The sequence below is a fragment of the Carcharodon carcharias genome, chromosome 13 (assembly GCF_017639515.1).
Source record: "Carcharodon carcharias isolate sCarCar2 chromosome 13, sCarCar2.pri, whole genome shotgun sequence".
In the NCBI taxonomy this organism is placed as follows: Eukaryota; Metazoa; Chordata; class Chondrichthyes; order Lamniformes; family Lamnidae; genus Carcharodon; species Carcharodon carcharias.
In genome coordinates, this window is record NC_054479.1 from 12492006 (window position 1) to 12509878 (window position 17873).

General features: G+C 44.3%; 1 protein-coding gene across 5 annotated transcripts in view; it reads right to left on the reverse strand.

Moving 5' to 3' along the window:
- The window catches only part of hic2 (hypermethylated in cancer 2), a 95822-nt gene that overhangs the window by 2982 nt on the left and 74967 nt on the right, over positions 1 to 17873 (reverse strand). The window contains exon 1 of one of the 5 annotated variants that reach the window (XM_041201960.1): positions 9013 to 9185. The exons of the other annotated variants lie outside the window; for them this stretch is intronic. Coding sequence (XP_041057894.1) covers positions 9013 to 9131 — 119 coding nt within the window. The 5' untranslated portion in view covers positions 9132 to 9185. Of the gene's footprint in view, positions 1 to 9012; positions 9186 to 17873 lie in introns of those variants that run through there. 5 annotated transcript variants of the gene reach the window in all.

Sequence of the window (17873 nt, forward strand, 5' to 3'; positions counted from 1 at the left end):
CAGATATCTGGTTGGCTGTCTCCCCAGAGTCAGCAGGAAACCATGATTAAAATCTACCCAAAACTGGCTGGGCTGGGTAGAGGGAGGCTATTTTACGGTCATTAAGCTGGTGACAGATTTTGGTGGAATGAACGGGGGTGGGGAGAGGCACGCCAGAAAATTCACTCCACAATGCCATGCACCACCCAGGACCTGCGATAATACCGTTACAGACATTTGTTTATAAAAGATTTACCTTTCAAATGTTGACATAGGCGCTTACAAATACTTGACATACATGCGTGACCAAAGATTGTGGCAATAAAATATATAGATGTATGTTGATGTCATCTGTAGATTAAGATGCATCAAAGCATGCAGCTTTCTGTCACTACTAGGAAGAAAAGAGTTCTTGCAGGAAACCAACGTGCTAGCACACCTTACATATCAAGTTCCAATGAAAGAAAATTAAATGCTCATTTTTAACTAGTAAACATTGCTCATTGCCAGCTCCCTATGTTTTGTGTAAAATTATGTTGGAATCCTTCCTGTTTTGAATATTTGGAATTGGTTATCTTAAATCAGTAACTTTCACAATATGCTGCCTAAAACTGAAGTTTGTTCACAAGTCAAGGTAGCCTAGTACAAGTTTCAAGGCCTACTGCAGGGCTTGAGCACATCACACACACTGACACTCTGGTGAAGTACGTCAATGTTGCTGCAGTCAACCACATCAACCTCCTTCAATCCATCCATCTCTTTCTTCATCACGCTCAGCCAGACTGCCCTTGTTTGCTTTCATCTTACCTATCTAATCGCAGCCAGAGCATCTCCAGCAATGGCTACTCTTCCCGCCCTGTTCTTTTACACACACCAATCATTTACTGCTGATTGCAACCTTGTGAAGTGCTGTCAGACCTTTGCTCTCATGTTAAAGGCGCTGTATGTGCAAAACTTGTAGTTTTTATTTTTGAGGGAGTGCACATTGCTGCCAGCGCTTTGTTTTGAATGAGATCGCACGGATGTAAAACAAAATCACTTAGCACTTTTTCAAAGAAGAGGGAAATGCTCTCCCAGTGTCCAGGGCAGCACCTATCGCACACCAAAACTAACTGATCGTTTACTTCAATGCTGTTTATTGGACCTTGCCATGTTCAAATTGGCCATTGCCTTACCCACAAAACTGCGATTATGCTTCGGAATTAATTCAGGGGCTGAGAAGCGGTTTAGCAAGTATTGCAGGCATGAAAAGGTACCAAAAAAAAATGTGGTATTTCCTTTATGTGAAGTGCTTTGAGACCTTTGATAGGTCTGATGAGGTGCTTGATAAATGAATGTAACTCTTTCTTTTCATTAATACCCAAAGCAGTAAGCTGCACCAAAGGAGAAACGCCAGTGATAGGTTAAAGGTGAAATATTTGAATGTTGTGCGGTAACTTTATAAAAAAATGTATCAAATTAACTACAAGACTCAGTATCAACATCAGCAGCTTCTATTTATCCAGCACCTTTCACATATTGTAAAACGTCAGAAGGCACAACATAGAAGCAATAGCAAAAGAAACTTTGCACAAAGGGAGATATCAGGGCAGATGAGGTGTAGGTTTTAAGGAATGTCATCAAAGAGGGAAGCAAGATAGTGAGGCACAGAGACTCAGGGAGAGAATTCAAGAGCTTAGTGTCTTGGCCACCAATAGAGAATACTCAAGAGGCTAGAAGTGGAGGCGCACAGATATCAGATGGCTGTAAAACTGGAGGAGATTAGAGACAGGGAGGGCTGAAGCCATGGAGAGATTTGACAACGTGGATAAGAATCTTAAAAAAAAATCGAGGTGTTGCTTAACCAGGAGCCAATGGAGTCAATAAATTCAGGGGTGACGGGTGAACGGCACTTGGTGAGATTTAGGGCATAAATAACAGAGTTTTGGGTAACTCAAGTTTACGGAGGCCAGGAGTGCGTTGGAATAGTCAAGCCCAGAGGTAACAAAGGGGCGGATGAGGGTTCCATCAGCAGATGAGCTGAGGTAGGGATGGAGCCGGATGGTGTTACAAATGATTCAGTTTCAGTCACGTGAAAACGGTTCAGCTTACAAACTTTACGCTGCTTAACATCACAAACGTGCAATGAATAACCAAAAGAGAGTGTCAAGTTTACTCAGGATGAAAATGCTTTTCACGACCAAAAAATAAATTCCACTCCCCCACCCCCCACAATGAATAGACTCATGCTTCCAAAGCACTGTTCCACTCTCAGGAACATTTCAAAGTGCTTCACAAACAATCACAGTGACTGCAATATCAGCAAATCCAGCGTGCACAGAAAGATTCCATCACCAGCTATCTTGATGACTGAGCAACTAACCTATTTTTATTCTTTGGTGATACCGGTTGAGGGGTAGAAGGGTAGACGAGGCTACTGGAAATCTTAAAGGAACAGAAAATGCTGGAAACACTGGGGTCACTCGGCGACCCTGGGGAGTTGCTGACTGATATGCTGAAAACTTGCACTATTTTTAGAAGGGACTTCCAGCATCCCCGTTCAAACCAGATATCACGACTCTTCCGAGACATGCCATCTCCCCCAACCACAACAACCAGACCAGTCTTACAATTTAATACATCATCACTAGCACAGCACCTCAAATGATGCTGCACTCCCCCAGTACTGTGCCAGCCTGGATTACTTTTTTTAAATTCTTTCATAGGATATGGGTGACACGGGCAAGATCAGTATTTATTACCCATCTTTAACTGCCCTTGGTTTGCCAGGTCATTTCAGAGGGCAGTTAAGAGTCAACTACATTGCTGTTGGTCTGGAGTCACATGTAGGCCAGACCAGGTCAGGCTAGCAGATTTCCTTCTCTAAAGGGGGCATTAGTGAACCGGATAGCATTTTACAATAATCGATGGTCGTTTCATGGTCACCAATACTGACACTAACTTTCAATCCCAGTGTTTTTAATTTAAAAATTGAAGTTAAGTTCCAACAGCTACCATGGTGAGATTTGAACTCATTTCCCCAGAGCATTAGCCTGCGTCTCAGGATTACTGGTCCAGTGACCACTACGCCACTATCTCCTCAAACTATGAATCCACAACCTTCAGGGTGGAGCTACTGCATTGAATTTTGCATAGAAAGAGGCCATTCAGCCCAACAGGCCTGTGCCAGTGTATATGACGCAAGACTCCTTCCCCTTTCCTTCATCTCACCCCATCAACATAGCAAAGCAGGGGCTAAACCTCCCACCCTCCACTCATTTATTTTCCAGAGGGTTTACATCTCCCCTTCCCAAAAACAGGAAGACTGGGAAAGGGGGTGGGGAAGAAGGGTGCAGGCCTGCGAGATGCCTTTCCGGACTGCAGCGGTTAGAGAGGAGCGGTATGCTTCAAAACAAACTCATCGATCCTTCACCCTTTTATGGTGTTAGCTGAGGTTTCCTGCTGAAATACCTGCTATATTTTCACTTTAATTACACAGGCGTTGCAAAAATAAAAGGTTACACCAGATGACCACCGTCTTCACGTTTCTTTTCCAATGCAACAAGGCACTTTAGGCATCATCAATCCCCTGCATGCAACCTTGCATTCATCTTGCCTCTCAAGAGGAGCATCAAACACACAGCTGCAGCTTGTTTTTAACCGCTTGCTTTTTCATGCAAAGAGTTAAAAAGATTGCCCAACCATTCAAGTATGCCAGACATTTTTTCAGCCTAAAAATATGACAAGTGTCGCCAGGGGTTGGTGAGTGTGGGGTGGGGGGGGGAGGGGAGAGGGGGGGACAAAAAAAGCAAATCAGCAACTAAAAAAGTATTTAAAAAAAACAACAGAGCCCTGATGTGTTATCAGGAATTTAGGGCGTCGTTCTGAAGCATAGGATTGTGTAAAGATTTTTTTTAAAATTGGAGGCCCAGAAGAGAGGGCGTTACATGCACACCACACACAAAACACTGGGACTGAATAGTTGAAAAATAAAATGCTCAAAAAAAGGTTCCCCTCATCTTAACGTTTCGAATGAAGCATGAACCAGTCTCTGCCAGCACTAACTGATCAATCAAAAGGCCTTCACATCTCGAGCAGAACGAGCCGTCACATGGTTAGCTGACAGGGAACTCTCTTGCCAAAACTCATTCTTTCGCCTACAAGCAATATACGGGAAATACTTTTATCTGTTGTAAGCGTCGACACCTCTCACACTTACAAACACACACACAATAGATATAAGATATATATATATATATATATATATATATATGTGTGCACATGATATTTGATCAAAAAGAAGGAATTGCATTTATGTGGCACCTTTCACAATCAAAGGATGTCCCAAAGTGCTTTACAACCAGTGAAATACTTTTGAAGTATTAGTCACTGTTTTAATATAGGAACACAGCGGACAAGGTGTGCACAGCGAGATCCCACAAACAGCAATGTGATAATGAACAGACCACCAACTGTTGAGATGTAGCTTGAGTGATAAATATTGGCCAGGACGTTTGAGGGTAATTTTCTCTTGTTTGAAACATTGCTATGGAATCTTTTACATTGGTCTGAGGGAGCAGAGGAGCCTCGGCTTAACGTTTCATCTGAAAGATGGCACCCCTGACAGTGCAACACACCCTCAGTACAGCAAATGAGTGTCAGCCTTGATTTTTATCCTCAGGTCCCTGAGTTAGGAGTTGAATGCACAACTTCTGACTCAAAGTTGGGAGTGCTAGCCACTGAGCCATGGCTTACAACACCTATACAAACACAAACAGACAAAAAAACCAAGACACTATAAAAATATATAGGTTTATATGTTTGCACGTACGCACACGTGTACATCTCACAGCTACCTATGCAAATGTACATGCACCCATTTAGCTTCACTCTTTTTTCCATTTCAATGCAAATCTTCTTAACACTTCAACAATGTAATGAAGTTAGTATTTACATCTCTGTGAACACCTTCCAACTTGGTTGTGTTACTGTTGGTATCTGTATAATAATCCCGTGACTTGTAATGTACTGAATGGGGCAGGGGAAAAATAGTAGTTCACTGAGAAAAACTGACAAGTGTAAGTTATTTGTCAGGGTTGACAATATGAATTTATTTCTTCTTAAAAACAAAGGGCACCGAAGTAAAATAAGTTAAATATTAATTATGCAGAAACCAACATGGATTATGTTCTGTAAAATGCGTGCTCTGCTCCTTTCAGTGTCAGGCAGGCTAGTTTCCCAGATACCACTTACTTAATGAACTTGAAGCTGGTAATTCTTCTGCCAAATCATTTGCTGTCAACTTTGCTTGTGGCATGTTCAACCCCTCCTTTCTCTGTAGCCAGACTATTGAATAATTAGGAAAGTTTACCATTGCTTTTCTGCGGCAGTTATTATTAATAACTGACAGTAATTATGCATTTGAACATGGACCAAAGTATACCCAACAGCAAGTTTGGTATATTAATACTTTGAAGAGAGACATTTATCTGCCTGTGAAGATGTACAAGGCTTGAAATTAAAGTTTTAAAATCCACAAGAGAGCGGGTTAAACAATATGGAAAAAAAGTGACAACTTTGCAATAATGATGCTAAGGGGGGGGGGAGGGGGGAATAAAACCTGCTATTCCACATAAAAACATGCAAATTTGGTGGCAAAACCCATTAGTCCACACAGCCATTCACAGTCACTGGTCTCCTCTGGTGGACCAGTATTATGAGTCAGCTGCTGAAGTCTTCATCAGTGTTTCAAATCCTTCACTGTGTCACCCTTCCTTATTCCTATAACCTCCTCCAGCTCTGCAACCCTCACAGATATCTCGGCTCCTCCAATTCTGGCCTCGTGTGCATCTGTGATTTTCACCGCTCCATCGCTGGCAGCCATGCCTTCAGCTGCCCTGCACCCAACTCCTGGAATTCCCTCCCTAAACCACTCTCGTTTTCCCCTCCTGCTCCTTAAAAACTCCCTCTTTTCTCTCCTAATATCCCCTTATAAATTTTGTTCACTAACCCCTCTGTGAAGCACCTAGAGATGCTTTACTGCATTGAAGGCATTTTTGCTGAGCTCCCCCCACCCCAGAGATCTACAAAGCCAGGAGTTACAGCACATTTTCCGAGAGTCTCCTGGCTGATAGAAATGTCAGGAGATCCCAGAGATTCAAGGACCAGAACAGAACCAACTCTCAATGTTCATCATTGTATTCCCAAATGATAATCACTGACCAGTACATTCCACATGAAGACAGTGCTGAGATTCCCAGCTTACTGTACTCTTCTCCAACTCTAAGGACCTAGGTCTCAAGAACTGTGTTTTTTTACATTGGCTTTAGTGCTAGAACTCTGCCTGTGTGAATAGTGAAGCTCAGCACATGAGAACCAAGAAACAAACAGCAGGGTATGGAGCTAATTGGAAGACCCTTTGAAATGAGCATACTTTGCCACTAAATTACCTTCCTTCTCTGTGTTATGATTCTATAAAGGGACAAGGCTGAATTATTTGCAAGTGTCTTCAGTCAAACGTGCTTAGTGGATGTTGATTCTATTCCCCCTCCCCACGAGATCCCAGATTCATAGATACCAGCACTAACCAACTGTTGTTCAATGCACATAAAGAGCATAATGGGCTCTGACAATGTCCAGAGGCAGTGCTGCTGAAGCCCTGTGCACCAGAGTCCACAAATTTTCCTAGTCAAACTGTTCTGGCATAGGAACAACACTGACATCAACCCAACAATGTGGAGGATTGCCCACAATGTACCCTGCCAATTAGCTGTCTCCTCCCAATCAATAATAAGGGTGACTAAAGGTGTCATCAAAAGTACTATTGAGCAAATTCTGCTCAACAACAACCTGCTCATCAGTGCTCAGTTTGGGTTCTGTTCAAGAGTGGGAAACTGTAGCAATGAGGAGTGCTCTGGGATACAGAGACTATTTTCACTGTAGAAGAGAAGACCAAGAGGAGATTTAATAGCAGTTTTGATATATATTATAGGGGAGTTATGACAGGATGGATAAGGAAAGATTATTCCCTCTGGTTACTATCAAGGGAGCGAAGCAAAGCAGTTTTATGTAGAAGGAGCTTTGCCACAAAGAGTGACTGAGGCAGAGATTATTCTGTCTTTCAAGGGAAAAGGTAGAATCATAGAAATTTACAGTGGAGGCCATTCAGCCCATCTGTTTAGTAGAAGAATCTAATGCTACCATATCCCTCATCACAGCATTGTATCATCGCCCTGTATCTTCCTCCATTTCAAATATTTCTTGAATTACCCCTTAACTGATGCTGTGGTCTCTACCACAACCATTCTAGGTGGATAAACATCAGAACTCGAGGGAGAGAGAGGGCAGAGCAGTGAGATTAGCTTTGGATTGCTCCAGGGGGACAAAAAGACCCAGCACAAGTAAGGCAGGCCAAATGGTCCCCTTGTGTACTCACTACTCACCTGCTCCATTTAACTTGGTCCACATCAGTCATTTTTACAAGGCATTGGCACCCTGGGTCATCATATTGATGCATATGTCCAGCCACACAGTATACCAACAGAAATTGTGCCCTCAGAACAAAAGTCGGTAGTCCTCAGCCAATATAGAAACCACTGCCTTTTGGAGACAGCTTAGCTCCGTGCACAGTGTTCAAAATTAAATTGAGATTCTGCAACATTGAGGTGTACTCCCCTAGGATGAATCAATCCACAAAAATACTTGAAAAGAGGCAAGGAAATACAATGCTGCAGAAAATACCTTTTCTTAGTTAATCTTCTGCTTAAAAGTGTCACCGTGCAACATTGACTCACCACACCTCCTCCCCCCCCCAAAAAACCCCTTTCATCTTTCAACAGTATATGAAAGGAGCTGTCAAAAGGTATTTTCAAGTGCACAGTAAAGTCTCCGTCTCTGTCACTCTGTCCTGCCATAAGCAAAACTGAAACCAGTACAATTAAACAACTTGGGTGATTTGCATTTTTTGTTTCAAAAAATCAAGTTGAAGGAAGGAGCCATTTTTGCAAGCTCAGCAATAGAGAAATAACTAGAACAATCATTTTACATAAAGCCGCCCTCCCCGGGAGGAGAATGATTTTTTTTTGATAAAGTAAGAGTTTGCTACAAAGTGATTCCAATGCAAAAACAGGCCATTCAGCCCAACGGGTCCATGCTGACGTGCTCCGCGTGAACCGGTTTTTGTTTCGGAACACAAGCAATTCGCAATTTAAACAAAGGTCGCGCAGGCTTCGCATTTCTCACTCAGCGTAACAATGAACAAGTCAAGGTCTTTTGGACGACGGGTAGCTTTCAGGAACGAAGCTATGCTTGCTGAGGGTGACCGATCCAAAAAGCACGGCAAAAAAAAAAACCAGCCACCATCCACCACTTAGTCAAGAGCACACTAGGAATTCCCACGTTAAAAGATGACAACTGTGAACTAGCCTTGAGCCCATTACCAAATTCACCAAGGCTGTGCTTTGTCTAAAAACAAAAAAACTGCGGATGCTGGAAATCCAAAACAAAAACAGAATTACCTGGAAAAACTCAGCAGCCAGACCTGCTGAGTTTTTCCAGGTAATTCTGTTTCTGTGCCTTATCTAAACCGGGTGGCAGGAAATTTTGCCAACCCAGTAGTCAGGATGACTGCCCTCACAGGGTGACTTAAAAGTTAGGCTCACCCCCCCCCCCCCCCCCCCAATTATCAACCCATCTCAATTAGGCTCACCAACCCCCCCACCCCATTATCAACCCATCTCAATTGGCCTTTGTGAACTGCATGGTTTTTTTTTAAATCATCAGGTGTTTCCTAATTTTGGGGAGAGCAATTACACTTCTTCATGATCCACACCCAGTCAGTCCCCACTCAAACAATAACACTTGACAGGGTTTGCATTCTTCCCCCATCTTGCCCCTGACCATCCCTCCTGCCAACCAGGGTAGCAACTGGTAGAGAACTGGCGCCTGACAGGGAGGAACCCGAAGGGAGGGGAAACACGACAAACGTGTGGGCAAGAAGTGGAACAATGAGGAACCAGGAGTCAAAATATCCAAAAAAAAAAGGTACTCGCGTACAGGATAATCCATGTAGAAGTCAAATTCATGGGATATAATCCTCCGCCGCTCCTTTTCGGGCACTGCAGCTGCACAAACAAGAGGAAACCGGGAAAACGCGCTGCCACCCTTTGGGACATCTAGTGAGCGCCGCCAGTGAGCTATTTTCAAAGACTGGCTACCAACAGCACAGCAAAGCGGGTGGACAAATGGGTTCATCTGCTCCTCGGGGGCGGGGGGGGGGGAGCAAGCGGAGTTCAGAAAGGGGGCAGGGACAGAAGTCGCCAGAGCGTTGCAGTGACTCGCACCCCAGACCACCCCTCCTGTTTGACCACGTTTACTTACACACACACACACACACCCATACATACTAGGCAGAAGCAGAAGGAAAGAACATTGAAAGTCAAAACATGCTATATTTTAAAGATCTTGTTTCCGCACCCCCCCCCCCCCCCATCACCCGAAGTGAGGGAATAACGTGCCCCGTGAATTTAGAATCTCCAACATCAATTAAAGCAACCGCAAAAAAAACATGCACACACACACACACACACACACAAGTTAGAAACAAACTTTGAACAGCATAATTTCACCCCCCAGCGGAGGGCAGGAAATCTCGGGTTTAGACATCCGCTGGCTCTCTCAGCGCAAAGGAGAAGTTCACAAGAGGCTGGGCTTGCTTCACTCACTATCTCCTTTTGTTCAATAGGTGTGTGTGTGTGTGTGTGTGTGTGTGTGTGGCGGGGGGGGGGGGGGGGGGTGTTGTTTCTGGTCGAACCAGCTGGACTGGTCTCCGGCAGGATCTGTTCACGGGGTGAGGTGGCGAAGCCACCGTCCCCCTTTCTGGACGGTGCACCCACTTCATTGCTCTTAAGTCCTGCCCTGGTGGGTGCAAACGGGACCGAGGGACGGTGCTTTTAATGACACAAGCAACCCCAACGGTCCACCGAGGCTTGAACCGCTGGTAACTCGCTTTAGGGGAAAGAAAGGTCGTGCGGGAGTGATGTGCCCAGCACTTTGGGCAGGGAGGGACGTCGTTTCTGTCCGGACGAAAGGGTCACCGAGCGCGGAAATCAACTCTCCAGCTCTCCCCACTTGAGGCTGCTGAGATTTTCTCTCTTATTTCGCGTTTCTAGCACCGGCAGCATGTTGCCGTTGCTTCAGGGTTGGTACTCGACCTCGTCCTAGTTCGCTACAAACAGCACGTTCGCAGCCAATTTTGGGAGTTGTGAAATTTTCGCCTAACATTACCCGTGCCTGAAAAAAAAAACTGACAGCTTCCCCCTGGTGCTGTTTTGTTGTTTGTTTGTTTTTTGCCGGTGGCAAAGTCTAGGAGACGAGCTCTCTCCGCATTCTTTCTTTCCCGGCCCGGCTGTATTCGACCTGTCTGAGGGCTCGTTAAAGTAAACCCCACCCACCCACAGCCCCAAGTTTGGCTGTGGGACACCACTCCACAACCTCACATTGGCAGGAGACTGAAGGTTGTTGCATCCCTGCCAATTGTAGGGACCAGTTGGCAGAGACTATACTCAGTGAGTGCCATCGACATTGCAGTAAATGACCAATAGGAAATGGCGAGGTGTTGACTTTAAGAGGCACCGGTGTTCACGGGCCTTGTGGATAGCAGGGGGAGTAGGGCTTGCTTTGCTCAATTTGTGGGGCCTTCGATTTAATTAATGGCCAGGATTAAACCTCCACGATTACTAAACATGGAAACCCACCCCCCATACCCCCCCCAAGATCACTCGGACTCAACAGGCATCTTAGTAATTTCAGTATCAAAAGAATAGAAATGGTGAGGAACATAATCTGTCCCTGGCGCAAGGGAAAGTTTCCCTTAAGAAAATAGTTTGTCTATTCAGAGCTGGAAGTCCCTTAGACTGAAATCGACAAATTGCCTGGCAGCATGCTTGTCCGAATCATTCTGCACAACCCAGCTGTTGTCCTTCAATGCAACTGTGGGAAAGACACACAGGGGATGGTGAGACAGCCTTACCAGAGCTAACGCAGCATCACAGTGATTTCTTCCAGCAACAGAGGCTCCTGCACACTCTCCAGTCCTCCGACAACAATTTATTCCTCACGAAATGAACACGAAAAGGAGGTTGTAATTTCATTCACGGCCACAGACTGATCACGTACCTCCCTCTCCTCCCGACCCTAACAACCACAAACATTCAGTTTCCCAGTTGGGTTTACAGGGATATTAAATAAGCAGCCATACAAATACTGTGGCTACAAGAGCAGGTCAGAGGTTGGGAATTCTGCAGTGAGTAACTCATCTCCTGACTCGCCAAAGCCTGTCCACCATCTACAAGGCACAAGTCAGGAGTGCTCTCCTGGATGACGGCAGCTCCAACAATCCTTGAGCAGCTCAATATCATCCAGGATCCTGATTGGCACCCCATGTTTTCAACTGGGACACTTCAATGACACAGTTTAAAAGTGACAATGACTTCCTGTGATGGAAGAAGATGCCAGCACCATAATCATTGCTGTTTATGGAATCACACTGTGTCCAAACTGGCTGCTGGGGTTGCCCTTACAGCAAATCTCAAGAAGCCTGACACCATCCAGAACAAAGCAGCCTGCTTGATCAGCACCCTATCCGCCACTTTCAGTAACCACTCCCTCTGCCACCGATGCACAGTGGCAGCAGTGTGTGTACCATCTACAAGACGCACTGCAGCAACTCGCCATGGCTCCTTCGCCAGTACCTTTCAAGGTCACAACCTCCAGCATCCAGAAGGACAAGGGCAGCTGGCACATGGGAACCTGCAAGTCCCCCTCCAAGTCATACCATCCTAAAGTGGAAAATTATCACTGTTCCTTCACTGTTGCTGGATCAAAAGCCTGGAACTCCTTCCCTAGTAGCACTGTGGGTGTTCCTAAACCACATGGACTGCAGTGGTTGAAGGCAGTGCCTCACCGTCCTCTTTTCAAGGGCAATTAGAGATGGGCAACAGATGGTGCCCTTGCCAGTGACACTCACACCCTATGAACAAATAAAAAAAAATCCTGAATCATTGATTTCCCAAACACAGCTGCTGGTTTCTGCTGAAAGGTCATTGATCTGAAACGTTAACCCAGTCTTTCTCAGATGCTGCCGGACCTGAGTATTTCCAGCATTTTCACCTTTTTATGACAGGGAAGTAAAGATCAGCTGAAGCACGACCACCAATGGCTGCCATCCAATATCTCTTGACCAATTTAATATTTTTTTTACATTTTGGAAGTCTGCTACAAGTGTTGATAATTGGTTTTGATATTAGTTCTAAATTTACCCCTCATTAGTCACAGTTCGGGGACTAGTTAGGTCAGTTGGCTAGATGGCTAGGGTGCAGATCAGATTAATGCCAATACAGGGTTCGTTCCCTGTTCTGGCCAAGGTAGACTCGAGGCCTGTGTCCTCTCCCTACACATTGTAAAAAAAAAATTGCGGCACTTTGCCACGGTTTGGCGGATAATTGCCACAGTTTGCGTTCAGGCAGAGAACTCAAAAAGTTGTTGTCTCAACCTGTGTCCCCTTGCCATGGGTACTGGTGCACTGGGATTACCTTTTCTACATGGTTTAACATCTTGGCTTCCAACTTTATCATTCCCCTATCAGGTACTTGCAACTTCCTTTTCAGTTTGTTTCTTAATCATTTCCAGGTTTGACATTGTTTCATTCCCATTGCTTTGAGCAGCCTTTGCCGGGGAACTTTGCCAAAAGGTTTTTTTGGGCTGTACAACCACAGGGTAACCAACCCACCAGCTTCTGTTTGTTTCCTTTTGAGGCCAAAAAGCTCTTATCACTTTAGCCTATTTTCATGGCTCATTCCTCAGATGTTGGGATCAAATCAGTTGCTTGGCTCTTCTCACTTGAGATTCAATGTCCCTTTTTGGTATTGGGTGACCAAAACTGCACACAGTGAAGGCTGACCCCACAGCACTATTCAGTTTTAGCAATCTTCTGTAACATGCACTATACTGAAATAGAGAGAGAATGGGATTAATTGGATTGATCTGGAGAGCTGGTACAGACTTGATGTGCCCAATTGACCTCCTCTGCTGCAATGACTATGAAACAGCAATAGAGTTCAGCTTTAGAGTCGGAATCATACAGCACAGAAACAGGCTGTTCAGCCCATCGTGTCTGTGCTGGCTATCAAACATCTATTCTAATCCCATTTTCCGACATTTGGCCTGTAGCCTTGGCATTTCAAGTGCTCATCTAAATACTTCTTAAATGTTGTGAGGGTTTGTTAATTGCTGTACCACAATGCCCTTCATAGGCAAAGTGCTGACTCCACTAACATCAAGATCACTTTCAAGCCTCAACTTTAGTGACTGCTAATTTGCTCAGAGTATGCAGGTTACTCACTTTTTCTTCTGATATATGCAGCATAAATTTACTTAGCTGTATTTAACTTTCATTTGCCACTGTACTGCCTCAAATAAATAATTTATCTAAGTCCTTTTCTAAGACACTGTCTGTCCATCATTGCTTCCCTCCAAGGTTTCAAACCTTTTTCAAACTTTATTGTCTTGCTGTAAGTTTGAATCCAAGTTAGTTGTGTAAATTAGGGACAATAGGCATCCCTGCACTATGTCCTCAGGTACTGGCCTCCTACCTTGCATTAGCTGCAGCTCAGTGGGCATCACTCTCGTCTGAGTTAGAAGGTTGTGGTTTCAAGCTGCACTCGAGTTAAGCATATACATAATCCAGGCTGACTACACCAGTGCAGTACTGAGGGAGTGTTGCACTGCCCTAAGATACCACCTTTTGGATGAAGCAGTAAAGGGAGGCCCCACCGTCTGCATTTCAGTTGGATGTAAAAGATCCCACTTTATTCAGTGAAGTTCAGGAGAGTTCTCCCCAATGACCTGGTCAATATTTGTCCTTCCACCAACATCACTAAACAAAAGTAGATCATCTGGTCATTATGACATTGCTTTTAGTCAGAGCTTGCTGTATGCCATTTGACTGCTACATTTCCTACAACAGCGACTACACCAGTGGCTGTAAAGTGCTTTGTGATGTTCTGAGGTTTCACATAAATGTAAGCTTTTTTTTTTATTTCCCCCACCCCGCCTTCCCCTTCCAACCCTGATGCTACTCCTTATACAAGCGCCTGCCGCTTTCTTCCTTTCTTATCTAATTCCAGACCTTACTTTGAATTACTGGCGGCTGGCAACAGCCTCTCGTGAGGAACGTTATCAAAGGCTTTCTGGAAGTCTTAGATGCAGCACAAAGTATGCCGCAGCGTGCTTGACAAGTCACTTCTTCAAAATTGTTCACAGAGCCTAATGAGGTAGGAGTGGCCGGCTCTCTCTCTGTGCCGCTGGAGCGAACTTCTTGAACACCTGCCTGTCATCTACACGCTATTCTTCTCTTTGATCACAGGTTTCCGCACTCCCTCTCCTCCTATCCATTTTTTGTCCTCTGCTCAGTAAAGCAGTCAAATATCCTTCTAAGAGTGTGAAGTGCTACACAAATGCTTAACAAAAAAAAGCAATGCATGAAATTATTTGTTTCATATGTTTAAAAGTAACTGAAATTTCACATGCCTGGGCTCTAAAACAAATTCCTCTCCAACAATTCATACAGAAATTTGGCAGATTTAAGCTGGGATAATATGAATAGCGAAGGAGGTGGTGTCTTGAATTTAGTGAACAGGCAGCCTGCTGGGTTTCAATAGGGACACTGCAATGACACAGTTTAAAAGTGACCATGACTTCTTGTGATGGAAGCAGATTTAATCTAGTGTGCAAAACATCAATGCTCATACCAGCACCATAATCATTGCTGTTTATGGAATCATGCTGTGTTCAAATTGGCTGCTGGGGTTGCCTTTACAATAACAATCAAGAAGCTTCACACCATCCAGAACAAAAGCAGCCCGCTTGATCAGCGCCCTATCCATCACCTTCAACATTCACTCACTCCACCACCGGAACAGTGGCAGCAGTGTGTGTACCATCTACAAGATGCACTGCAGCAACTCACTCCTTCAATAGCACGTTCCAAACCTGTGATCTCTACCACCTAGAAGGACAAGGGCAGCAGGTGCATGAGAACACCACCACCTGCAAGGTCCCCTCCAAGCCACACACCACCCTGATTTGAAAATATATTGCTATTCCTTCCCTGTTGCTGGTTCAAAATCCTGGAACGCCCTCCCTAACAGCACTGTGGGTGTACCAACACCATCACATGGACTGCAGCGATTCAAGGCAGTGGCTCACCACCACCTTCCCAAGGGCAATTAGGGATGGTCAATAAATACTGGCCTTGCCAGCGACGCCCATGTCCTGTGAAAGAATAAATAATAAAAACAAAGCAGTGATCACACTTAATGATTCTTTGGCTATGAGGTTCCTTGGACCTCCATGGGAGAGGAAAGGCACGATATGAATGCAAGTTTTCCTTAGAATGGGCTAAATTTCTTGGTTACATGAATTCTGTAAAATGGCTTTACCATATTCAAATTAGATTATAAATGCATGAACAGTGTTTTTAAAAAACTTCTAATAAACCCACCACAAATTGGACTGCACCAGATTGTTGATGGGTAATCTACCATAATAAACATTTTCTTGACCTGTTTGATGTAGGAGTAGTTTTTTTTTAAATTATTTACTCTTTCCCGAGATACGAACATTGTTGGCAGGGCCAGCAATTGTTGCCCAGGCCTAATTGCCCTTGAGAAGGTGGTGGTGAGCCTTGAACCGCTGCGGCCCCTGTGGTGTAAGCACACCCATAGTACTGTTAGGGAGGGAGTTCCAGGATTTTGACCAAGCGACAGTGAAGGAACGTCAATATAATTCCAAGTCAGGATGGTGCGTGGCTTGGAGAACTTGCAGGTAGTGGTGTTCCCATACATCTGCTGCCTACGTCCTTCTAGATGGTAGCAGTCATGGGTTTGGAAGGAGCCTTGGTAGTTGCTGCAGTGCAGATAAAAATACTAGGGAAACTAATGGGGCTGAAAGCAATAAGTCTCCTGGGTCTGATGGGTTGCATCCTAGGATATTAAAAGGAAGTAGCTACAGATAGTGGATTCACTGGTAAAAATCTTCCAAGAATCCTTAAATTCTGGAAAAGTCCCAGAGGATTGGAGAACAGCCAATCTAACACTCTTATTCAAAAAGGGAGGGAGATAAAAAAAACAGGTAACTATAGGCCAGTTAGCTTAATATCTGTCATTGGGAAAATGTTGGAGTCTATTATAAAATTATATAATCGCAGGGCATTTAGAAATACATAGTCAAATCAAGCAGTCAGCATGGCTTCATGAAGGAGAAATCATGCCTAACAAAGTTTCTTTGAGGTAACAAGCAGGATAGGTAAAGGAGAATCAGTAGATGTAATATATTTGGATTTCCAAAAGGCGTTCAATAAGGTAATGCACATAAGACTACTTAATAAGATAAGCGCCCATAGTGTTGGGATTGGTATGTTAGCATGGATAGAGGATTGGCTAACTAATAGAAGACAGAGTTGGGGGGCATTTTCGGGATGGCAACCTGTAACTAGTAGAGTGCCACAGCGATTAGTGCTGGGGCGTCAATTATTTGCAATATATATTAATGACTTAGTTGAGGTAAGTGAATGTACTAATCGCCAAGTTTGCGGATGACACAAAAATAGGTGGGAAGGCAATTGGTGAGGATGACACAAAGAGTCTACAGCAGGATATAGACAGGTTAAGTGAGTGGGCAAAAACTTGGCAGATGCAATGTAATGTGGGAAAATGTGAGGTTGTGCACTTTGGCAGGAAGAATAGAGGAGCTGAATATTATTTAAATGGAGTAAGACTACAGAAAGCTGCAGCACAGAGGGATTTGGGAGTCCTTGTGCATGAATCCCAAAAAGTTAACATACAAGTTCAGCAGATAATAGGAAAGGCAAATGGAATGTTGGCCTTTATTTCAAAGAGAATGGAGTATAAAAATAGGGAAGTCTTGTTAAAACTATACAAGCCACTAGTTAGACCACACCTAGAATACTGTGAACAGTTTTTGTCCCCCTATCTAAGGAACGATATACTGGCATTGGAGGCAGTCCAGAGAAGGTTCACTAGGTTGATCCCAAGTATGGGGAAATTTTCTTATGAGGAGAGGTTGAGTAAGTTGAGCCTGTACTCATTGGAAATTTGAAGAATGAGAGGCAATCTTATTAAAACATATAAGATTCTTAGCATCTATGCTGTCAAGACCCCGAGAGTGTTTCCCCTTGCGGGAGAGCCTAGGACTAGAGGGCATAATCTCAAAGGGGTCGCCCATTTAAATCAGAGATGAGGAGGAATTTCTTCTCTCAGAGGGTAGTCAATCTATAGAATTCTTTACCGCAGAGGGCTGTAGAGGCTGGGCCATTAAGTATAATTAAGACTAAGACAGACATTTTTAATCAGTAAGGGAATCAAGGGTTATGGGAAAAGGCAGGAAAGTGGAGTTGAGTATTATCAGATCAGCCATGATCTCATTGAATGGCGGAGCAGACTCGATGGGCTGAATGGCCTACTTCTGCTCCTATGTCTTATGGTATTTTCTTGTAGATAGTACACACTGTTGCCACTGTGCACTGGTGTTGGAAGAAGTGAATGTTTAAGTTGCTGGATGGGTGCCAATCAGGTGGGCTGCTTTGTCCTGGATGGTGTCGAGCTTCTCCAGTGTTGCTGGGGCTGCACTCATCCAGGCAAGTGGAGAGTTTTCTCTCATACTCCTGATTTGTGCCTGGGCCAGGCTTTGGGGGATCAGGAAGTGAGTTACACGCTCAGAATTCCCAGTTCTGACCTGATCTTGTAGCCACAGTACTTATATCACAAGTCCAGTTCAGTTTCTGGTCAATGGTAACCCCCAGGATGATAATAGTGGAGGTTCAGCTTTGATAATGCCAT